The sequence below is a fragment of the Grampus griseus genome, assembly GCF_964374135.1.
Source record: "Grampus griseus genome assembly, chromosome: 20".
Classification (NCBI taxonomy): domain Eukaryota; kingdom Metazoa; phylum Chordata; class Mammalia; order Artiodactyla; family Delphinidae; genus Grampus; species Grampus griseus.
The window spans coordinates 55,115,647-55,141,097 of NC_139014.1; the positions used below are offsets into that span (position 1 = coordinate 55,115,647).

Below are 25,451 nucleotides of genomic sequence, written 5' to 3' on the forward strand. Positions count from 1 at the left end.
TTTAATTAATTAATATGCAACCTGTAATAATTAATACATGAAACTGGATAAATGTCCTTTTGCTCCCAAGTCTTTTTTTTTTAACGCAATAGTTTAGCATCCATTGATGATTCTTACTTGAGTAAATTATTCTGTGGCTGTGGCCACATGGTAACTTTCTATCAGTTCTTCCATGTTTGGTTTGTTGGCATTTTTCTGTGAAGAAGAGCGTTCCTTCTCTCAACCTTTTTTTTTTTAATCAGTATGGATTAACAAATTCCAGTTTTATTCAGTCTGTTTTAATCTATTGATGTTGCTATTTTAGTGCTCAAATTGTCCCAAATTTTGTCAGGAGGAGCCCTTCCAAGCAGGCTCCTAAGTCCGTTTGACTTGTTTTTATTTATTTATTTCCTTGTTTTGTGGAATATTCTAGATATTCCAGGCTTTACATTCTCCTTTTCCTACCTCTGCTCTGGAATTGGCTATTTCTTCAAAGGGTCGTAGTTCTTTCAGTAGAGGAGAAGTATTTGCCAACCAAGATCTGAGGAGTTAGATGTTATAAAAATTCTTTTTATAATCTCTGAGAAGCTAAAGTCTCCTTAAAGAATAACCAAAATTAAAAAGCCATATTGAAAGAGTATGAAATATGGAGTGAAATTAAAAAACTTCTTCTGAAAACAAAAACGCCATCATAAGCCAAGTCAAAATAAAGATGACAAGTCAGGAGAAAATTAATTTCAACTCATAATGTATAGATAGATGCCTCATTCCTTTAATATAAAAAGATTATACTAAGTAAAAAGAAAATCACAGGCCAATAGAAGAATGAGGAAGGGATATCATGAAAATGTTTACAAGAAAAGAAAATATATATGGTTTTTAAACAACTAAAAGGTAAAACATCTGAATATAAAAGTACACTGAGATGTCATTTTTTCACTTACCAGTTTGACAGATATCAAAAAACTTGATAAAGCACTGTTGATGAGGCTGTGGGGGAAAAGGGCCTCTTCATACACTACAGGTAGGAGAGTACATTGGATTGTAGCTGTCACGTGTTCAGCCATAAAATAGAATATTATGTAGTCATGTAAACATGCAGGAGGAAAAGTCCTTTCCATTTTAGAAGCATACTAATGTATTACCTATTCAAATTAGTAAATAAAATAAAATTATTTTTAGAATTAATATTCTAAAAATATTAAGTTGAACAGCCTTGTTGATATATTATGAAGTAGAATAAATTCAGTAGCACAGCATAAAGACAAAAATTCTTAAGGCTCAAAATCATTCGGTGTTAAGAGTCAGACTTTGGAGACAGATTACCTAGATTCTGTTGCTAGCTCTGGCTACTCACTGTGTCATCTTAAGGCAAGTTATTTAACCCTCTCTATGCCTCAGTTTCTTCTGCACAATGGAGTAATAGCATCTACTTCATAGAGGTGTTGGGAAGATTAAATGAACTCTGTAAAGTCTAAAATAGTGCCTGGCACATAGTAAGCACTCAATAAATGTCAGCTAATACCACCTAACAGAATTTCTCTAAGACTGATGAAGAGATGCCAGATTCTTGATATACAATTAATTATTGAGTATGGTTGAAGAATGGTATTTAGGTTAGTAGTGTTTAATTGTATGGAAAAAATAACATAAACTATGTATACACACACAGATATGTACACACACATTAAAACTATACTGTGAGTATGGGTAGAATTTAATCGATTCTTTGATTCAACCAGTATTCCATTTATTCATTCACCTATGAAATGTTTATTGAGCACCTATATGTGCCAGGTGCCCCCCAGGATCTTACAGTTAATTAGTTTACTGTTCAAGTATAAAAGTCAAGAATTGTAGTTCAAGTACTTACAGTAGTTAAAGGTAACAGAGACATAATTCTTAGCGGTTCCCTAAGGCAAGTATTGTAACACCGTTGTTACCTTGTTTTTAAAAGTATAAAGCCTGCACACATGCTTTATACTTAACGTTTAAAACTTAGCAAGTTTTAAGACCTTAGGCATATTATACTTTAAGTGTTTAAAGTTACATCTGAGTAGCTACAGTAATGAAATAATCCTCTAGTAATAATTATCAGTACAAATCATTAAAATTTCTTTTGTCAGGAATGGAGTGTAGGTATATTTTTAAGTCTTGTTGGGTATGTAAGCTAGTTTATAAATTTAATAAATGCTTTTTAGTATAAATCTAAAGATGTAGAATTTGTGTACTTACAATAATACTCAGGTTACTTTAAAGTGTATGTGTTTGTCTAACAGGCGCTTACAGCTTTTAGATGGGGAATATGAAGTAGCCATGCAGGAAATGGAAGAATGTCCAATAAGCAAGAAAAGAGCAACATGGGAGACTATTCTTGATGGGAAGGTATGGACTACTTAGAAGACTGAGCACGTTATAGTTATGAACTCCCATTTTTGATTGATGTTTTCTTCCCCAAATGCAAATTCACATTGGAAGGAATTCATGTTGGAAGGAAGAGTCCTTTTTTTTATACTTTGAAAAACACAAGTCAGAATTATCTAGTCAGAGTATTTAATGGAAAGCATCATCCTTGGAACCATACTGCCAGCTTCAAATCTCCACTCCTAGCTATGTGGCATCTGGCAAATTACTTAATCCCCTGTGTGTCTCGGTTTTCTCATTTGTGAAACGAGGCATAGAATTGATGGGTTAAATGAAATGATTAAAGATGCTTAGCACCGTGCCTGGCATAAAATAAGTGCTCAATAAATGTTAACTGATATTTTAAATTCCATTCATAGTAACAGCAGGTAACATATGACTAATAAATTTATCAAGAAATCTTCAAATCTTAGATGAAGCAGGCTTAAAATAACTCTTCTAAGAGACTTAAAAAAATAAATAGGCATACATACATTTCTTGGATAGGCAGACTCAGCAGAATACTAATGTCATTTATTTCTAAATATATTAGATCAGTGTACCAGCACAAGCAAAATCCTGATTTTTTTTTAAGCCTTAAAAAAATTAGTCTCAAGTTAACCTAGAACAATATGTAATTATACTAAGGAAAATTATGGAAAAGTTTTCTGAGAACCTTTACTTACCAGATAATAGAACATAGTATAAAGTTAAAAGAACTTAAATTTATGGTAAAATCTTAGCAATAGATAAGCACATCACTGAAGCGTAGTCTTGAAATAGTTTCCTGTATATTTTAAATTTAATCTATGATAAAATTGGTGTTAGATCTGTGTGGGAAAGATAAACTGTTCATTATCCATGTGACAGAATTGGCCTCTAGCTTTCTGGAAATAAACTTAGACCTAATAAATTCCAGAAGGCTCATAAATGTAAATGTGAAAATTAACACTGTATAACTTCAGAAAAAAATATAGGTGAATATTAATCTTGCTATGAGGAAAAGCCCTTCTAGGTATGCTACAAAAGCTAGAAAGCATAAAATAAAAATGACTAAAGTGAATCGTATACTGCACAAATCTAAAGTTAAAAGCAAATGATGGACTGGGGCTAATATTTGTAACATAACAAAAGGCTAATATGAATATGCAGTTAATAAAAACATAAGCAATCTAATTAGAAAAAATGGATAAAGAATAGTCTGACAGTTCTTAAAGCAACAAATATAGATGACCAGTAAGCTTTTAAAAAGATATTCAGCCTTACTAGTATTCAAAGATGCAAACAAAATCAGAGATACTACTTTTGACTACTAGTTTGACAACAGTTAAAAAGGGTTGACAGTTTCTAGTTGGAGACATGAGAACACATGCTCTCAAATAATGCTTTAATGTAAGAATAAGTTGGTATAACCTTATTGGAGGGCAGACTGGCGATACGAATAATAATTTTAATTGTGTATATAATTATTAAGTTTTATGTAACAGTTAATTTTCATTCTACAGTTTTGTCACAAGGTAGTAACTGTTTAACTGAAAAGATGTAGATTACAAGTCTTGCCTGAAAATTTTAAATAGTGAAAAATTGGAAACACCTTTAACTCTAAAAAGATAGCCATTGAAAGAACAATACTTTGACAAGAAGATCCCCATGATATTTAATTTTTATGTAATAATACATCCACCTTTTATAAAATTAATCATAATAGTGGTTACCTCTAGGTGATGGGATTTTAAATAATTTTTATTTCTTTATACGTATCTACAGTGGTTGAATTTTCTGCAGGTATTTATTATCTTTGTTTTAAATTTCTTTTTTAAAGTTTGTTACATTTATCCATGGGAAAATAAGGATTATTATATGAGTTGTTGGGTTTTCCCAAGAAATTGAGGCAATATGAAATGGGTATCCTTTTAAGTCAGGTCATATAGATTTGCTTCTTTTTAACAGCTCTGTGTTATTCTTTTAAATAATGTCCCATAATTTACTAAACCAGTGTCACTTCAATGGATAATTTGATTATTTTAATTTTTTTTACATTTTCAAAAATGTTGTAGTGAGTATACTTGTATTGGGTTGACCAAAAAGTTCGTTCAGGTTTTTCTGTAAGATCTTAATGGAAAACCCGAACGAACTTTTTGGCCAACCCATACATGTATCTTTTTGCATTGCAAGTATTTTTATAAGATAAATTCCTAGATATGGACTCACTGGGTCAAAATTGGTTTATATGATTACACTTTCACTTCATTCCATCTAAAATTATAGTTTTAAGAGGATTATTTGTAATAAAGATGTACAGGGAGATTAGACTTGTGTGGCAGTAAAAATAAATAGGAGCCCATTGAACGTTTCTGTAAAAGGGAATAGCATGAAAGCAGTCTTTCAGAAGATTATTTGGATATGGATTGGGAAGTAAAAATTAGAAGCTGGGAGAGCAGCTAAGATACTGTACTAATAAGATAGTAAGGATCTATACTTGATGATTATGTAAGAAAAGCAGAAGCAAGAATAGGGGTCAAGTGTAATTCTGAAATTTTTAGTTTAGGGTCACCAGTAGACTGATAATGCTTGGAACAAAAATAATTGTGCCTGAGAAGGAAAGAAAAGATAATACGTTCACGTCTAAAAACATATTTTAGTTCAGGGTGACCTTGATATCCAAGTGGCAGTGTTTAGAGCTCAAGTATAAAGAATGGAGAACCAATTTGGGATCATCTGTCTAATGGGTAAATCCTTGAGGATGGGTGAAAGACTCAGGCATATGGCTAAATGTTAGCTAGGAATTAAGGAGGCCAAGAGAAGAGTGGTTTTATAAGTGACTAGAGGTGGAGGAGGAAATCCAAGATAGTTCAGTGTCCTAAAATCCGAAGAAGAGAAGTAAGGGCAGTCAGTGAAGCTGAGAGAAGTCAAGGAAAATTACTAATTGTTTTAATAATCATTCAGTTTACACACAAAAAGTAATTGGTCATCTAAGAGAGGTTGCAGACCAGCAGGCTTTGGGTATCATAGTTTTTAGTTTTTTGTTTTAATTTTTAAATTACCAACAAATAAAAATTGGAATATTTCTCTTGGAAACTTGGAAAAAGATCTGAAAATCTGGCTGTGTTGGGCTATTGTTTGTATGGGGCAACAATTCAGCAATTGCCAATAAGTAGTCACTCTTGTAGACAGTCTGAGCCCTCCAGTACTACAGGCTCTACTGCACTGTACATTATTTTATTTGCCTGGCCATCCATGTAGGCATTTGGGGTTTTTAAGGAAAAATCTCTTAAGTCAAATTCACATTAACATGTCATAATAAATATTTTCTTTTTACTCCTACAATTTCTTTCAGTTCATTATTTGGAATCTTCACTGTTTTCATGTTTTTTCTTTTTAAGAGACTGCCTCCATTTGAAACATTTTCTCAGGGACCTACGTTGCAGTTCACTCTTCGTTGGACAGGAGAGACCAATGATAAATCTACAGCTCCTATCGCCAAACCTCTTGCCACTAGAAATTCAGAGAGTCTCCATCAAGAAAACAAGCCTGGTTCAGTTAAACCTACTCAAACTATTGGTATGAAAACTTTGCTGTCAAAATAATGCTTTGCAGAGTTAGGACTTAGGCTTTAGATTAGTTTTTGTTTTGCTCCAGTAATCTTTGGGAAATATTATTTGACTTATTAGGTATATTGTGAGTAAATTAGGGTTCTCCTATTATTAGTCCTTTATTCAAAACCTTTGTGCCAGATGTATGTGGGAATTTTGGGGTTTTTTGGTTTCTTTAATTTTATAAGTGTGGTATAGTATATAGGATATATGTCGTATACTATATAACACCTCCAAATGAGGTTTATAGATAGCCTTATGTCAGTTTAGGGTTTTTCCATTAAATAAATTTGTCTCCATTAAATAAATTAAATAAATTTGTCTCCATTAAATAAATTAAATAAATAAACTCATGAGAAAATGATTGTTTTTCAGAGCTTTTTAGATGTTGGAATTGCAGCTTTAAAGGGCTTTGGAACTGTATGCTTTTAAAAATTCATATAAAAATTTGTTTATGTTATGGAAGTGACTTCATTATTTCAGAGTGTTTGTACATAGGGCTGGAAAAGGATCATCATAACCTGAATTTTACCAGGTTAAATTTTGCAGTAAATTTTTAAGAGGAAAAACATTTACAAATTGTAGCAGTTAGTTCTGCTAAGGCCCAGGTTGCAGTATTCTTTCATTTTGTTTATCTGTCTGATAAGAACACTGTCCTTGACCTGAGAGCATCCGTATGTTTTTATCTAAGACTGTTTAAGAAGGCAGAAGGCTTAAGACAGCTGTCTTTGATATATACCACTCATGTCCATTAATTGTGTGCAGGTCACTGTAAGTCAGATTCAAGAGATAAAAGAAATGACCCATGTCAGAGGAAAGATTTCCCAAGTAAATTGTGGTCTGGGCACTTCTCAAAGAATTCTGTGGCCAAGTAGATAAAAGAGTTTCAAAGAAACTGAGAAGAAGAGTTTTATACAAAATTGTACATACGAAATGATTACTTATGTCAGAGGAAATAAAAATTTTTATTTTTAAGTCAGTGAAGTAATACACTGGAATTATTAACAAATGATTATCTTTTGGATTTGGAATGATATTAGTGCAATCACTTTAATTTAATTTCTGTTAAACAACATTTAGTGGATATCTGCTCACTGCTGTGCACTGGGAATACAAAGTCCAATCAAAACCATACTCTGACCTCAAAGTGCTGAAAGCATTACAGTGACTACATATAATAATTACTTGGGGTTACTTTTAGAATGTTTTAGGACATTATAGGTGGTTTTTAAAGGAAAAAAAAAATGGCTCCTGCCAATAAAGACCTTACTATCTGATTAGGGTTGCTGATTAAGGGGATTGTTCCCCTGAACATCAGTTGAGGGTGAGAACAAACATTGTATTAAATACCACAAGAAGAATTTTGTGAAACCTTTATTGTTTAATTATTTTCACAAGATGTATTACTTCACTTTTAAGAAGCAACTATTTTCATTAAATATAAAAGTATATGTTTTCAGCTGTTAAAGAATCGTTGACTACAGATCTGCAAACAAGAAAAGAAAAAGATACTTCAAATGAAAACCGACAAAAATTAAGAATATTTTATCAGGTAAACATAGCTGACCCTTCTTTTTTAAGTAATCACGAGATGCCTTGGTTTTGCATGTTATATCTGAAGTATTTTGGCTATTTAAATAAGAAGAATGCCTCTGACTTGATTTTCCTTTTAAATTGTTTTAACTATTTTTAAAGGTAATATTGAAACAAAATAACTTGAGATATGTAAGTGGAGATTTGCTGTTCTTCTTTTTGTCTTCTGTTATTTTTAAAGTTCCTTTATAACAACAATACAAGACAGCAAACTGAAGCAAGAGATGACCTGCATTGCCCTTGGTGCACTCTGAACTGCCGCAAACTCTACAGCTTGCTCAAACATCTTAAACTCTGCCATAGCAGGTTTATCTTCAACTATGTGGTGAGTGACTTTCATCTTTTCTTACTCATAATATATTATACATTATAATACAATTTGACTTTCAGAAATTGTACTTTGTGCAAAATACCAAAATCTCTACACTGATGGATTGCTTATGCATGAATTAACAGTGAATGAATGATTCAGAGTTTATGTATATTTGCACAGTACACCTATAATGACTCACATAATCCTCACACCAGCTCTGAATTAAGTGGTAATTTCCTTATCCTTGCTCAGTCAAGAAATCATTTGTACGAAGTTACCAAGCCAGTAAATGGCATAGCCAGGATTATAACACAGATCTTTTTGACTCCAGGTCTTCTGACTTCCTGTTCACCATGCTGGTATGCCTAGCGTATTTTAGTTTTTGAAACATTAAGAACCCACAAGTACTTTTTAGTTAATTAAGTTGGAAGGATAGGTATTTAAGTTAGGATAATTAATATTTTCTTTTCCTAAACACCTTGCCATTTTTGTTACAGTATCATCCAAAAGGTGCTAGGATAGATGTTTCTATCAACGAGTGTTATGATGGCTCCTATGCAGGAAATCCTCAGGATATTCATCGCCAACCTGGATTTGCTTTTAGTCGCAATGGACCAGTAAAGAGAACACCTATCACACACATTCTTGTGTGCAGGTAGGTAAAAAAGTCATACGACAAAAATTTATTCTGACTTCTATTGATGATGTTGGAGGAATAAAAGGAAGCCAGACAAAGCTACATTTAGGTGGAATCCTTATTTCAGTATTAGCTAAGTCTCTGGGGTGGTATACTGCTGTGTAACCCTCCCTCGGCTCCTGTTTCTACAGAGGTTTTCTCACTTGCTCCTTACAGCTTTTTCCTGTGTTGTTAATGTTGCCACTGCTCTAGTGGTTATAGGGGGATTCAAGTGTCTCCCAGTGGAAGTTTGTGTGTGCATACCTAGGTAGAAACCTGTAGGAATGGAATGTACTCTATTTGGGGGGTGTGAGCCTTCTCTGTGTTACTTAACATTACATCAACATTGCTTTTCATTAGGCCAAAACGAACAAAAGCAAGCATGTCTGAATTTCTTGAATCTGAAGATGGAGAAGTGGAACAGCAACGAACATACAGTAGTGGACACAATCGCCTGTATTTCCATAGTGATACTTGTTTACCTCTCCGTCCACAAGAAATGGAAGTAGATAGTGAAGATGAAAAAGATCCTGAATGGCTAAGAGAAAAAACCATTACTGTAATTATTATTATTATTATTGTTGTTGCTGTTATCATCATCATCATCGTTGACAATGACTTTAGAATTTTATGATTAAATGATTTTTGTTTGAAAACTAATAATTGTTTAATATGAATTACATTTTGATTTAGTGTAAAGGAGCTTTTTCTAAATTAAGGAATTCAGGAATCTACAATTTTTATAATTGTGTCATTTTAACAGTAACCAACTAAAGGAAATACAGATTTTCTTCTTGTGATTCTGTATTGTGTTTTTCATTTTATTTAAAGGTAACTATTGTCATAACATAGAATTTCCCTTTTAAAGTTACTACCTAAACAGATGATTTTAAGAAACATTGCCACTTTGCTATATAAATAAGTTGTGGTATTTTTAGTTGCAAAAAATTCTGTTTTTGACATTCTCACAATTTTTTCTTAGAAATACCAATTATACTTATTCTGTATCTAACAGATATTTTTTCTTTTTCTCTTTTTTCTTTTTAAAGCAAATTGAGGAATTTTCTGATGTTAATGAAGGAGAGAAAGAAGTGATGAAACTCTGGAATCTCCATGTCATGAAGCATGGGTAGGGTATTTCTAAATTCAGATATTCCACTTCCTTTACGTTCTTTTTGTTGCTTCACATTCTATAAATCTGTTAGAATCTTACTTAAAATTCTGTTTAGATATAATTTGTCCTAAATATCCTAATTCAAGTATTATAAAGAAAAAATGGTTATCCTCAAAGAATGTTTAAGGAAGGTGCTAGCTCCATCTAACAGCAGGTTTTTATTTAATGTCCTTTTTTAAAAAAAATAATAATCCAATGTTTATTCCTTTTATTGCTAGGGGATACATAAATAATATGCCATGTGCTACATACCTGGAATTCCTGGAAACTTTATCACACTTATTGCCACAATTTTTAAAAATTGCTTATTCAGAATAAAATATAAGCAGCTTTTCTGATTTCTTATTACCATTTCATAAAGCTCAAGGTAGAACGATCCTTATTTCTTGTGCCTTTGTGGCTGAAGCATTGTTTTTCCTGCAGATCTGCTTCCTTCCCTATGTGAACTTTTACCTGTCAGTACATATATTTTTCTTCTCTACCTTCATTAGTATTAGATCCTCATATAAGGCTTTCTTGTATAGCACAAGCAATGTAAGGTTTTTTCATTTATAGTTAAATGAAATAAGTGGGAGAGGGCACTTTTGTTTCCTTACTCTTGGGGAGTGAAGAGGAGTTGGTACATAACTTCTAGTCCAGATATCTGGGTGCATGGCCTATAGCCTTTTTTTTTGTAAACTGCTTTGAGCTAAGAGTAGTCTTCACATTTTTAGTGGGTTGTAAAAAATTAAAAAGAGGAAGACAACAGAGATCATATATGGCTTGCAAAGCCTAAAATATTTACTATCTAGCCTTTTACAGAAAATATTTGCCTGATCCCTGGTCTAGTCACTAAAACTCAGTTAAGAGTAAAGTATGTATATGGAGGCTTGCCTGAAATCTGTTTTTCCTTTTGTCCTGATATGCCAGTTTCAAGATAGAATTTTAGTCAGATTACTTAATTGAGTTCTGTTTTAATTCCTGATCGAAATCTGTTAGCATAACAACTACTGGGTTCATGATACACTGGCATTACAGACTGGCAGGTATTTGGTAAACTATTCGGATTTTATCAGATCTGCAGGCAGGCTTTTACAGGCTCTGTTAGAGTCTCAAGTTTCAGTGGGTAACTGAGCAGCCTTCTCCAATTTTAATTTGCTTCTCTCAAATTTTATTCATTGCTTTCCACCAAAACAATCACACTGTACCACATTTGTTGTGACATCTTCATCTTTTCAGAGGTTTACCATGAACTGAATGTAGAGGAAACACTGCTTCTGATATAGGAAACTGAGAGAATAGTATTATATAGTTAATAAAAGTGGTGCTGGCAAGAGAAAATATTTTATACTTTTAACTGCTGAGTTCCTAATTTCGTTAGGAAAACCAGAAATGACATCTATTTAAGTTCTGGTTAAATTAAATGTTTAAATTTCTAAGACTGTAAGCTCATTCAGGTGATTGAATCTCAGACTCACTATAGTTTTACTACTTGTTAAGTCATCACTTAACTGAATTTGGATATAGTCTTAATGTTCTATAATGGTTATCACTGTGGCATTTGACAGAAATGCTTTGTATTGCTATTGATGTTTTGTGTTGTTTTTATTAAATAGGTTTATTGCTGACAATCAAATGAATCATGCCTGTATGCTGTTTGTAGAAAACTATGGACAGAAAATAATTAAGAAGAATTTATGTCGAAACTTCATGCTTCATCTAGTCAGCATGCATGACTTTAACCTTATTAGCATAATGTCAATAGATAAAGCTGTTACCAAGCTCCGTGAAATGCAACAAAAATTAGAAAAAGGAGAATCTGCTTCCCCTGCAAATGAAGAAATCACTGAAGAACAAAATGGGACAGCAAATGGCTTTAGTGAAATTAACTCAAAAGAGAAAGCTTTGGAAACAGATGGTGTCTCAGGGGTTTCAAAACAGAGCAAAAAACAAAAACTCTGAAAAGGCCTAACCCCATGTTATGGACAAACACTGAAATTTCATTCTAGGGAGTTCAGCCTCTAGGAAAGAGTCTTGTTTTTGTTTTTAATCATAAGTTCCAAACAGGCACTGTCAGATGAAGTAAATGATTTCAACAAGGATATTTTTATCAGGGTTCTATTTCACTTCATTATGCAGCATTACATGTATATCAGTTTTATTGATGTCATTAAAACATTCTCAAGTTTGAGCATGAAAAGCAATACTTCAAAGAAAGTATTTTTAACTTCAACAGTTGTCTTACGAAATATATTGACTTGATAATCGAGAAATTATTTCATATATTTAAATTACAATGTTTTTTTGCAGTTGTGACTGGCTGTTTTTCTACTTTGTAATTGTGAGACATTTTCTTGGGGAGGGAAAATTGGAAAATTTAGAAATTGAAGATTTTTGTGAAATTATGTTGCATTACTATTTGCAGTCAAACCTTGATCCTTGATTTTGAAATCATTTATCAATTTGGAATGAAAAATTGTGACATAAGATATTTTACATGATGTAAGTTCATTTTACAATTTAAAAATAGCACTTCTTCATCTTACGCCTGTTTGGGAGCATGTTAATTTTTCACATTGTCAATGGTGAAATGTCATGTTGGCTTATAAGGTTACTGACCATCCATTTGTTTTTATGTGGATAATTTTGGTGCATTGCTCACCCAGTATATTTTTTTAAACTTGAACATTTTGCTGGTTTTTTTTGTTTCTTGTTTTTCTTTCCCAATTAGGTAATCACATGGAAAATTCAGCTGTCCATATCTCTTCATTAGGATTGTAAACCAAGGGAAGAATGAGTTCGAGGTTTTTAAGATGCCACTTTTGAGGGAGGAAATGTTCTTATAAAAATGAACCAGAAAATGCTATAACTTTTTTTTTTTCTTCACAAGGATGTCTTCGTAATGTATTTCACGATTAGAATATCCAATACAGATAAGCTGACTTGAATCGTTTTGAGCAATTTTGCCCTGTGTTATATGTGTCTTATGCACATATTTGCAGTTGGATTTTCTCCAACAGAAAGTGGTTTCACTACTGGCACATTAACAAGCACCAATAGAGTTTTTGGTCCAACTCCAAGCACTGTGGTTGAGTAACATCACCTCAATTTTTTATTATCCTTAAAGATAAATGCATTTTCATATTCTTTATTTATAAAGGATCAATGCTGCTGTAAATACAGGTATTTTTAATTTTTTTATTTCATTCCACCACCATCAGATGCAGTTCCCTATTTTGTTTAATGAAGGGATATATAAGCTTTCTAATGGTGTCTTCAGAAATTTATAAAATGTAAATACTGATTTGATTGGTCTTTGAGATGTGTTTAACTGTGAGGCTATTTAACTAATAGTGTGGATGTGATTTGTCATCCAGTATTAAGTTCTTAGTCATTGATTTTTGTGTTAAAAAAAAAAAATAGGAAAGAGGGAAACTGCAGCTTTCATTACAGACTCCTTAATTGGTAAGCTCTCCAAATGCTGAGTTACAGTAAACTCTGATTATGCCTCTGGATAGTGGATTTCGAGCATTTTTCTCGGGCTTTAATTTGCTAATAAAGCTGTGCACATATGTAAAAAGAAAAAAAATAGATTATTTTAGGGGAGATGTAGGTGTAGAATTATTGCTTATGTCATTTCTTAAGCAGTTATGCTCTTAAATGCTTAAAAGAAGGCTAGCATTGTTTGCACAAAAAGTTGGTGATTCCCTCCCCCAAATAGTAATGAAATTACTTCTGTTGAGTAAACTTTTTATGTCATCTTATAATAAAAGCTGAAAAAATCCCTTTGTTTCTATTTATAAAAAAAAAAAAATTCTTTTCTATATGTACCCTTGTTAAGAGATTTTGAAGAAATCATGTAAGATGATAAAGCATTTGAATGGTACAGTAGATGTAAAAAAAAAAAATTCAGTTTAAAAGAACGTTTGTTTTTACATTAAATGTTTATTTGAAATCAAATGATTTTGTACATAAAGTTCAATAATATAAAAGCTGTATTCTGTTTTGTTTTTGTTTTTTATTATTATGCATTGTCAATACATGCACAAAAATTTGGGCTCGGCTAAGATAGTAAGGATCCAAAAAAATTACACCCGTCAGAGCTAATAAGAAATTAAGAGAAAAATTAATGTGAAATCCTGCTTTCAGTTCTAGTAACATCAGTTGCAACTAGTATGTTATTTATGGTATTACATAAATATTTTAAAATTTATATTCCAGAGTAATGTCAATATTAGTTAACCTAATGTTAATCCATCTTTGGTTTTTTCATTTTCTTTTGAATGAAAAAGAATTTATCGTGGCCTTCAAAAAGCCCATAGATTAAGAGTGGGGGATACAAATGATAACGTAAAACAATATATTATATAATAAAATTGTATGCTACATTCTGTGAGGTCAATAGTTTGTTGAAATAATTAACTTAGAAGAGTTGAGGGAAACTTTACAGAAGTGTTGACAATTCCACTGTGCTTGCTTTATTTACAAGTAATAGCTTGCCTGTATACATGTTGCTTTGTATTCTTTGAGCTGAGCACCCCTCTGCTTCCAAAGCTCACTGTGTGTGTTTCGTTTAAGCACCTGTTTCCTTTTCATTAGACTGCTAAGTCAGTCTCACTGGCCTTAGTACTGTGTCATGGTCTTAGTTGGTGTTCAGACATTTGCCACATGAACTGAAGGCTTTACATGCCATGCTAAGCGACTGGATTTCAGGCAGTAGGAAGTATTTGGAGATTTACTGCACAGACATGACACAAACCCGTTTGTGTTATAGGTGAGCCATGGTTACAAGAATTTGGGAGGGGAGAAGCTCTACAGAGGGAGAATCACTAGAATGCTGTTGTAGTCCTCCAGGTGAAATATCCAACTACTAGAACACTGCCCGTCGTGAAGTAAGTGCCCAAGAAGTAATCACTGAGTGGTGTTTGTTTCAGTGTGAAGGAATGAAAATGAACTAATACGCAGTGACAAAGCCGAAGGAGGAGAGTTTCAAAAAGGAAACAGTAGTGCTGTAACAGAAAATGAGTACGATATCACCTTCAAGGGAGTTTAGTGATAGAAAACAGGTTTAATGAGCCTAGTAAATGGAAAATGAGTTGGAGAAGTTCAACATGAAGATGTGAAAAATGGGGCCATAGGAAGAGGGAAACAGGCAAAGGAAGAGACCGGGGAGAGTGGATGGGAAGGTTGAGTATGTATACTGAGGAAGACACAGAGGGGACCAAAGATGCAAGTTACCAGAAAAAGGAAGGAATGAGATCAAGAACACAGATGGATTTAGCCTGCTAATAATACTGTTGGTAAAAAATGGGGAAGTGGGTACTCAGGACATTTCTGGTGGGAAAATAAATTAGTACAATCTCTGGAGACAGCAATTTGGTACGTCCCATGAAAATCACAATGCATTTAACCTTTGCCCCAACAATTTCATCTTCAGGAATTTAATCCTACAGATAAACTGGAACACATGTACACCGACAAACTGTGACCACTGTTGAAAAGAGCAGATTAGACACAAGTCATCAGTAGGAGACTGGTTAAGTAAGTTATAATCCATATAAGTGGAATATACAGCCACATAAAGGGGATCGGGAAGGTTTGTTTTTAACCAATGCAGAACAAATGCCAAGATATAAGTTCCATTTTTTAAAAATTTGAAAAGTTAATATATGCCCATATTTGCTTGGGTTACAGAATATGACTAAAAGGATACACAAAAGCAACTGCTTTCAGAGAAGATGGCTGGATGAAAGGACAGATAGGAAGGTGGCTTTTCACTGTGCCACTTCTGAAATCTAAATGTACTGCCTATTTTCTGTAGTTCGTATATTTTAAAAATCTAAAAAAATAGATAAGGGAGTTCAGGAAGAGGGATGATTTCTCACTGGGAACCAGGTATAATGGATAAGTGGTTAGCACAGAATTGGAACATAGTAAATTTGTATTAAGTAAGACGGGAAGTTCACTGTGAAAAAATAGTTTCTAAACATTCAGTTTATATTTTCTGTTTGTTAATCTAAATAGTATGCTGATCTTAGAAAAGGGGAAATACATGAGGTTTTATTAACTATACCAAGTACCATATTAAAACGGATCATTGATGGTTCCCAGTTGTTGACAGTGTAAAAATCGTATTCTTCCTCCCTGATCTGAATTCACTATGTTTTCAGTCTTATCTCTCATGTATGCAGTCTCCCGTCCAACCAGGTGAGATACCAGAGTACAGCATGGTACACACCATGCATTCTGGTGTTCTCTGTACACAGTCTACAATCCAGTTTCTGGAGCATATTCTATTCCTATGTACTACTTGTACAAGTGTAAGGTTGATTTTTATACAGAGGTAAAAATTCACTCAAGTACATTCTTAGGCAAACAAGATTGCTACTGAAGTGTCACATGGATGAATCACGTTATAAAGTTGGTTCTAGAGAACAGGGTGGCTATCTCCTGGACTACTATATTTCATCTGTTCTCTTTTCCCATTTCTGACTACCATCCTATCCACATGGCAAAGCTTCAACCAGGGGCTACCTGCAAGTGCACCATCTCCTGGAATCATATTTCTGTCCATGCTACCCCATTCTTTTTCAGAACCCAAATAGCTTCCACCTGCTCTTGTAGCATGCTACCACTAGCAGCCGTTCTGTCAGTCATCTGTGAATGTGTGCCAGCACTTGTCCCAAGCACTGGGAATGAGAAGTTGAATAAGACTCAGATCCTGTTTCAAGGATTCTCCCAGCCCCCATGGATCAAAACTACAGTCACTTCTTTCTCCTCCTGTCCCTAAACAATCATATACCTCTTTGCTAGATTTACTGCTCATTACTCCAGAGAAGGGGTGAAGTTATACAGATATCAGAATAAAACCTTTTTATATTTTGAGACAAATTTATGAATCACCTAATACAAGTACCTAGAACGTAACAGGGGTCCAATAAATCTTAGCTTCTTCACTAAATCAAGTAAGATTTTCTTCTGAATGGATCCTGTCTATCCCTGTTTCTCATCTGGGGGGCTGGTTCTTCTGTGCACCCCTGTAGGGAAAGGACCAAGGTTGCCATGTGCGTAATTAGCCTTAAGGAGCCTTACTTATTCGTTAAATACTTCCTGGGTGCCTACTATGGCCTTTGCCTTAAGCTAAGCATGAGGATAAAAAGATGAATAAGCCAGACATTGTTCCTGTCCTCATGAATCTTAAATTCCAGAGAGGGAAACATTCACTCATGTTTTAGTAAGCCGTATTTCCAAGTGTCTAATCTCCAATTGGTGCCCTGAGACGTCGGGTAGTGCGGACAGAGGGTATCGTGGTAGAAGAACTGACAGTCGATAGTCTTGGATTCGAATGCCAACTTTGGTGCCTTTGCAGCTTCAAAACTCACAGTTATTTACCGACACTGAGTTTGTTTCTTCAACTGTAAAATGGGATTAAAATGCCCCCTTCAACAAGGGATCTAGCACAGTAACCTGCTCTTGGTTAGCACGACTGTTTCCTTTCCCGATGGCCACACGGTTTTGCCAACTTCAATCCTCAGCTCTCACCGCTAAAGGAAAACCATATGCTTGCTCCCTCTTCCACAAGCTGTTTTAAGAACATGAAGAAGTCTCCTGAGATGACATTAACAAAGTCTAATTCTCTACAAAACTGCAAGTTTTCTAACATTGCCTTATGTAAGACTAATGAATAGAAGTGACACAGAAAGGTCACTTTTCATTTAATCAACATGAAATTCCATGAGAGATAGGCTTTTGTGAGAGATTAGTTTTATTTTGCTGAATATGGTTTTTGTTTTTTAAAAAGAAAAGTACTGGTCTTAGTTCAAAAGTATTTATCATATATATGGGAAATATATTTCCCATATATCAGGAAACGTAGGGTAGTAAGTAGATCCCAGCCTTTCGGATTTCAGAGACCAGTAATATACATTCAAAAATTTTTTGACTTTTTGTCAGATAAGATTTATGAACAAAACAAGCAAACCTGACATCTACTGTCACTTTCATGTTATAGAAGGACACAGTACAAAAAGAGCAAGAAGGATAATTTCAGAATAAAAGATAGTCTTTCAAAGAAAATTTAGATTTACAAAATAAATTACTACAGAGACTGGACTTTTGGTTACTTTGGAGCAGTTACTCCCAAATCTGCCTTCATAACAGAATAATTTCATTTCTTTAAAAAAAAAAAAGTGAGCGCCACTAGTACCAATTAAATCAGAATTTTTGCTGTTTTTAAAAGCTCTCCAGGAAATTCTAACGTGCAAGCAGGATTGAGAATAATTGCTACAGAAGATACAAAAGCTCAAGGAATTTATGATCTAGTGCGTTTAAAGTAAGTGTCAGAAATTCATCTACCCATAGGGTCAGCAGTTAAATGAGCTACGTAGCTGAGTGTTATACCAACCTAGGAAGACAGAATAAACAGATACCACAGTCTTCCAAAGAGAAAAGACATACAACCTACAAACAAATGGGCACCAGAACGGCATCAACTTTTGGTTGTATCCTAGGTGACAACAGAGCAATGCATTCAAATTCTGAGGGGAAATGATCTCCAACCTAGAATTCTTAATGAGTCACAGTCAAATGTAGGATAAAGAGATTTTCAGACCTCTACCTTTCAAAATATTTACCTCTTGGGCACCCTTTCTCAGGAAATGGAGGAAGTGCTCCACTAAAATAAAGGAATAATCCAAGAAGGAGGAAGACATGGGACACAGGAAACAAGTAATGCAGCAGTAGATCTGAGCTGAGCAAACTATCCATTCTGACACTGGTTGATTTACATACGTATGGCAAGTTCTGAACCAGTTTAGGAGATACCTAAATGAGTGTGTGACCGTCAATCACAGTTGTCACAATAGTTTGTTCTCAATAATTGAATAAATCTCACTTCTTGAACTAAATCCTTCACATTTAACACAGGAGCTAGATGCTTACTCTGCTCCCTCTGCAGGAAAACCCCTCATAAGAGACGTATTTACCTTTCATCTCTACTTCTGTTTTTGTTTTGATATTAAAATCTATTATATAGCTTCAGAATTTATGCTTCTGAGAAGATGGAATAGCATAATTTCCCTATTCCTCCTGCTAAGTACAACCAAAAACCCTGGAAAAAATATAAAACAAACATAAGAAGATTCTGACAGATGGCCGAGGAACCTCAAAACTCAAGGAACTCAGTACTGTGCGTTCCTAGGGTTCTCTTGTCTTACGTATCTCAGACTTGGGGCTGAAGAAGCCAGCATCATGGAAATACCAACAGACACAGACAAAACCCCAACAAAAGCCTGCTCTCTGTAGCCAAAGGACCAGGAAAGTGGCAGCCTAGTAAGACAGAAACTTACAGCCAACCACCACTCCACTCCAGCCAAACACCATCGTCAGGGTTGAATGACGCTGGCCCACAAAAAGACATGTCCACACCAGAACCTGTGATAGTGATTTTATTTGGAAAAAGGGTCTTTGAAGATATAAATATATATCTTCTTTGAAGATATAAATTGAGGACCTTGAGATCATCCTGGATTATTTGACTGGGTCCTAAATCCAAGAGAAATGTCCTTTTAAGAGACCAAAGGAGGGAATACCCTGGTGGTCCAGGGGTTAGTTAGGACTGCTGCAGCGCAGCTAAAAACAAAGCCCAAAGGCCATGGGAAGACAGAGACTGGAGTTTTGCAGCAACAAGTCAAGGAATGCCTGCGGCCACTAGAAGCTTCCAGAGACAAGGATTCTCCCCTAGACCCTTTGGAGGGAGTACAGTCTTGCCAATATATATGTTATATATGTATATATAACTTATTCATTTTATATACATATGGATCCTCCCACTTAAAAGTGAAGCTGACTTTTCTCCCTCTACTTAAAAAAGTAAACCTGAATTAATTAAATCTCATGAAAGAAAAAAATACACACATATACCTTTTAGTTTTTTATTTTGTTTCAGACAGTTGGACGAGACATCTACATTCTAGCACATCTTCTTAACAGTCACTAAGCAAGTGAAAAACAGCTTACTTATAATATAAAAAGGCAAGGGGAAAAGGTCATGATTGTCTAATAGGGAACTGGAATCCCCAAATAAATTATCTCACAAAAATATCAAACTTGCTTTTCCACTTTTCTGTTAAAAATGAAAAAAAAAAATTCACATTAAAGAAAAAAGATCTTAAGCTGTTATATAGCAAGATAATCATTTTTACATCCTAAGTCCTTCAAATAAATATTTTAAACAAATTTAAGTTTTCCAAAAAATAGGTCAAGTATTTACCCTACATTTGTTTGGTCCACTAAAAGACCATTTATGAAACTGACATGAAACTGGACTGCAGCTCAGACCCTAGGAAGAACAACATGCACGTCACTGAGGCTGGATATGCACCTGTGCATATTTCAAACATGGGACATGGCTAACACTGCTGTGCATACTACTTCCATAAGTAGTTTTACCCTGTAAAAACCCTCTAGCCTATTGTGAATTGAACTGCAAGGAAAGAACAAAAGAAAACACGTTGCCTGTTGTAGACATTTGCTCAGTTTTTTTTTTTTTTTTTTTTTTTGCGGTACGCGGGCCTCTCACTGCTGTGGCCTCTCCCGTCGCGGAGCACAGGCTCCGGACGCGCAGGCTCAGCGGCCATGGCTCACGGGCCCAGCCGTTCCGCGGCATGTGGGATCTTCCCGGACCGGGGCACGAACCCATGTCCCCTGCATCGGCAGGTGGACTCTCAACCACTGCGCCACCAGGGAAGCCCAGTAATTTTTTAAAATACAAAAATTATCGTGCTTTTGGGACTTCAAGATTACTGAACATGAGATAAAATTCAATACTGCTTACAAATCCCTGCATATGAAGAGCATATTCAACACTCCTGTGGAGAACACACAAGAGAGTGTACATTACAGCGTACATGGTGGCACGTTCTACCTGGTCTCTTCTTGCCTATTCATTCTAAAGTCTTGGATGGCCTTGGATCTTTAAAAGATAAAGATTTAATAAAAAAAAAAAGTTACGTTACATTTTTGTGTTCTTACAGCCAACTTTAAAAAGAAGTACAGTGGAAAGGTACATAGGGCTGTCTATATCGCCTCACACTTTTAAAAGCCAATTTGATTTTTATTGTGATGTGATATTCCAATTAACACTATGCTAAAAATAAAATGGACTGCATTACTGTTTTGTCCACAATATTCACACCTCTTATTGCTAAGATATTGGAAAATAAATCCAGTAAATAATTTCTGTTTCCAATGACTTAACTGAGAGATGAATCTAACCATTTTTTAAACCAATGACAACTGAACTGGGCTGAGGAAAGCTATGTGAAACCCCTGCAAACCCAAAGCCAATCATCTGAAAATCTAGAATACCAGCACTTTCCACCCAGGATAGAAAAACGAGCATCCAAAGTAAAGAGAACCACAAGACTGATCGAGCAACCAATCAAACACCACTTCTCTGTTATTTGAGCTAATAGTTACTCGAAGCTTGATGTTTCCGCCTTCGTTATTATTGCTGGATCCTAGAGTCACAGCTTCAATGTCAAATGTGACAGTGGACCCAGAAGTAACTGCGGGCAACTGATTAGTCATTTCTTTTCCATTTACAAAAACTGCACCTAAAATGTTAAGGTAAAGAGTCATTCATATGTGAGCAATAACTAAGAACGGAAACAAGATTCTAGATTATTGGTGATACAGCTAATTTCCTAATTCAGATACAGAAAACATTTTGGAATGCCAACTGGTCAAAGATAAATGCAGTTAAATATGTTAATTAACCCCCATCCCCAAGGCAGAAGAAGAAGTTAAAGCTTTAATAACTTTTTAGAGTTCTGGTCCAGGGTTCCACTCTTTTGAAATACAGACCATGAGTTTCCCATATGGATGGCATCAAAAGAAACTTGACTCCTTTATAAAATTACATCCTGTGGAACAAGATTGTTTCACATGGAATAAACAAGAATCTTGTGCTACCTACTGTTTGACCCACACAGTAAAATATTAATACATCTTGGCAGTGATTTTTAAAAGTGTGATTACTGCAAAGTAAGGGACCAAAGAACACTACAGATGTAAACTCTCTCCCCGTTTCCCTAATCTATGCCAAATTTATGTTGTCTAATCTATGTTGAATTCAGATCACCCAGGCACACCGAATCCAGGGGTAAACCGCCTGGTGAAAATCCCAGCTCAATCACCTCCAAGCTATGTGAGTTTAAGCCAGCTACTTCACCTCTCTGTGGCTGTTTTTATCAACTACAAAATGGATATAATACTACTCCTCACTTCAAAAAGCTGTTAAAAGGATTAAATAATGTGTTATTTTTAAAGGGTATAGAATAAGGCCTGGTACATAGCAGCCACACAGATATGCCATTAAGACCTAAACCTTTTCATCTTCTGCTATAAATGTGTGATATTGAAACTGATTCAAATCTTACTACAGTGAATCATAGATTTCAAAGAGAACGGCAGTAATTTCCCTCTTACCATTTGTACTAATGCAAACTGCTTGATCCCGCTGCAGGGAGTCATATCCGTTCTGTTTTTCTGCACACACTCCTATACTGTCTCTTCTGTCTGGCTGTCCCACAGTTTCAACTCTGTCAATGAGGTAGAAAGGTCATTTAATCTTTTTTACTTAACGTGATATCTAATGCTTAAAAAGAGCCATCTCATCACAATTACTCTTAAGAACAGCTAACGATGATTCAGGCAGGACTTCCTAAATTCCAGGCACTGTTCTAAAAACTCTGTGTCTATATATCTATCTATAAATCATCTCATTCAATTCACATAACAACCCATGATGTAGGTACTATTAGTATCATACCCAGTTTATACATGAGGAGACTGAGGCACACACAAAAAAATAAGGTTAAATAAACTGATGCTGATCACCTAGCTGAGTGGTGGAACTAGGACATGAACTCAGGCATTCTGACTGCAGAGTCTACGTTAACTATTTATAACTATGACAGCACATTTCTATTCTATATTCTGGCTCTAGACGTGTAGAAAATGTGTCATATTTGCCATTATAATGAATGTGACCATTACTGCCATCACCTAAACCTTCAGTATGAGAGTCTATGCAATGATTAGATTACTGTTTATCAAGAATTTAAAAACAAACATTATCATCTTTTTAAAAAGAGGATAATACAGTTATGGACTTTTTTTTTTTTTTTTTGCGGTATGCGGGCCTCTCACTGTTGCGGCCTCTCCCGTTGCGGAGTACAGGCTGCGGACGCGCAGGCTCAGCGGCCATGGCTCACGGGCCCAGCCGCTCCGCAGCATGTGGGATCTTCCCAGACCGGGGCACGAACCCGCGTCCCCTGCATTGGCAGGCGGACTCTCAACCACTGCGCCACCAGGGAAGCCCTATGGACATATTTTGGTTGCAGAACTTCATACATAGAAAGTTTAAGCATTTCCTTTTGTGTTTTAGTCTCAAATAATACATCATCATGTACTCTAGAAATGGGAAACTTAGATATAAAGGTCAATCTACATCCCTATTACCAGGGTCATCTTTCCCTGCATTCCTTGAAAGCCAGACTTTGCAAGGACAGGAAAAGAAAAATTAGCAAGGAGCAGAATGTAGATTTATCAAGGGAAGATGAGATTATTTATACTCAACGTGGCCTCAAAATGTTTTTCTTTGTAAAGTGGCAAACATACAGGTTCATAGTAAACATGTGGGTGCGTTTCTTAAGTCATTTCACTTCTAAACCAGCAGCATAAAGAAGTACAGGGAGGAGGAGAACGATGTCAGCAAATACAGCAGAATTGTACGTCCCAGGACTCATTCTACCACAGAAACACCACTTTCAAAACGATATACAGACCAAAATACCTTTATGAGATTTCCAGAATCCAGTTAAAAAGTCCCAAAGGAGCACAAAGCTGAAAACAGCTGTACTGAAATGGATAAGAAGAGCAATTTCACTGGCCCCACGTCAACCCCTCTTCCAAGCTACCACAGTTTGGCGCCAGGCAAGAACAGCCCAACTCCTGACTTTTCCTTGAGAAAGGAATCACAGGAGTGGAGTATGCCTCCAGCATTCTAGCTCTTTGGAAGGTGGCCTGAAGGACGGGTTTCTGACATGACTCATTTGGAGCACTGACAGAACTGGCATAGCACGGATGCCTGAATACTGCAAAGGCCAAAGAAAAGTGAGGGGTGGCATCCTGCAGGCAGTGCAATTTGGCATGGGAGGGAAGGAAAAGAGGAAAACTTGCTTCTGGTGTGCTAGCTTTTCACAGAGCTGCTCAAAGGAATCGTATGTCTCACCTCATGGGGAGCCAGCATACCCTGGAGGCCTGAGAGAGAGCGAAGGCACCCTGCTGCTGTAGCACCAGAGAACTTGCAGTGCCACAAACAGGCACCAGAGGGAGCAAAAGATTATGAGCTCCTAAAAAACCATCAAGCTTCTCTTAACTGAGAAATTGCACACACAAGCCCAGAGAAGTCAGATCCCACCAGAAAAGGTTTCAGAGGCCCCCCGGATCTTTAGCTGGGCTCATGTGTGAGGGTCTTCTCCTGTATGAAGCAAGGCCATAAAGATTTGGAAAGGTGGCTGTTTTTCCATACGTGCAGATCCCAACACAAAATTATGAAACATGAAGAAACAGGGAAACCTGGCTCAGACAGAAAAAAAAAAAAAAAAGAAAGAGATCTTCAGAAAATTATCCTAATGAAATAGAGGTATATGAATTATCTGACAAACAATTCAAAATATCCATCATAAAGATGCTCTACAGGCTCAAGAAAATGAGGCATGAACAAAATTAGAAAACCTACAGAGACAGAAAATTTTAAAAATAACTGAACACATTTTGGAACTGAAGAATACAATAACTGAAAAGTTCATGAGAGGAATTCAATATCACACTTAAGCAGAAGAAAAAAACATCAAACTTGAAGACAGGTCGTTTGAAATACCCCAACCAGAAGAACAAGAGGAAAAAAGAATGAGAGTGAAGAAATTCTAAGAGACTTACGAGAGAAGAGAGAGGAAAAGGGGCAGAATGTTTAAAGAAATAATGGCCAAAAATTCCCCAAATTTGGGGAAGGAAATGGACTTTCAGATTCAAGAAGCCTAAGGAACTCCAAAGAGGATGAACCCAAGGAATCACACTGAAACTCACTACAATCAAATTGTCAGAAGTCAAAGACTGAGAATTTCGAAAACAGCAAGAGAAAAGTGACTTGTCATGTACAATGGAACTCACATAAGACTAACAGTGTATTTCTAATGAGAACTCTTACAGGCCAGAAAGGAGTGAGATGATATATTCAAAGTGATTAAAGAAAAAAACCTACCAACCAAAAATACAATATTCAGCAAAACTGTCCTTTAAACATGAGAAAAAAATAAAGACATTCCTACATAAACAATAGCTGAGGGAGTTCACCACCACTAAACCTGCCTTATAAGAAATGCTAGAAGGAGTTCTTCAAGTTAAAACAACAAGACACTAAACACAACATGAAAGTATGTGAAAATATAAAGCTCACTGGTAAAAGTATATAGGCAAATAAATACTGTAATACTTTAACAGTGGTGCATAAATCACTTTTAATTTTGGTGTAGAAATTAAAATACAAAAGTGTAAAAAATATAACTATAAAAATATGTCAGGGCTTCCCTGGTGGCGCAGTGGTTGAGAGTCCTCCTGCCGATGCAGGGGACACGGGTTCATGCCCCAGTCCGGGAAGATCCCACATGCCGCAGA

The 25,451-nt window shown here is 35.4% G+C and overlaps 2 protein-coding genes across 3 annotated transcripts in view; one reads left to right on the forward strand and one right to left on the reverse strand.

Moving 5' to 3' along the window:
* Positions 1-13,694, forward strand: part of SUZ12 (SUZ12 polycomb repressive complex 2 subunit) — a gene marked incomplete at its 5' end in the record, with an annotated part of 39,000 nt that extends 25,306 nt beyond the window's left edge. The window contains 8 exons of the mRNA XM_082678372.1: positions 2,259-2,364; positions 5,766-5,943; positions 7,436-7,527; positions 7,750-7,893; positions 8,379-8,536; positions 8,918-9,116; positions 9,607-9,686; positions 11,327-13,694. Coding sequence (XP_082534498.1) covers positions 2,259-2,364; positions 5,766-5,943; positions 7,436-7,527; positions 7,750-7,893; positions 8,379-8,536; positions 8,918-9,116; positions 9,607-9,686; positions 11,327-11,672 — 1,303 coding nt within the window. The 3' untranslated portion in view covers positions 11,673-13,694. The remainder of the gene's footprint in view (positions 1-2,258; positions 2,365-5,765; positions 5,944-7,435; positions 7,528-7,749; positions 7,894-8,378; positions 8,537-8,917; positions 9,117-9,606; positions 9,687-11,326) is intronic.
* Positions 1-25,451, reverse strand: part of CRLF3 (cytokine receptor like factor 3) — a 59,323-nt gene that overhangs the window by 2,687 nt on the left and 31,185 nt on the right. The window contains exons 7-8 of one of the 2 annotated variants that reach the window (XM_082678373.1): positions 22,200-22,312; positions 19,629-21,325 (exon numbers count right to left, since the gene is read on the reverse strand). In XM_082678373.1, the coding sequence (XP_082534499.1) occupies positions 21,069-21,325; positions 22,200-22,312 (370 nt within the window). In that variant the 3' untranslated portion in view covers positions 19,629-21,068. Of the gene's footprint in view, positions 1-19,628; positions 21,326-22,199; positions 22,313-25,451 lie in introns of those variants that run through there. The other variant, XM_082678374.1, reaches the window with a different exon arrangement.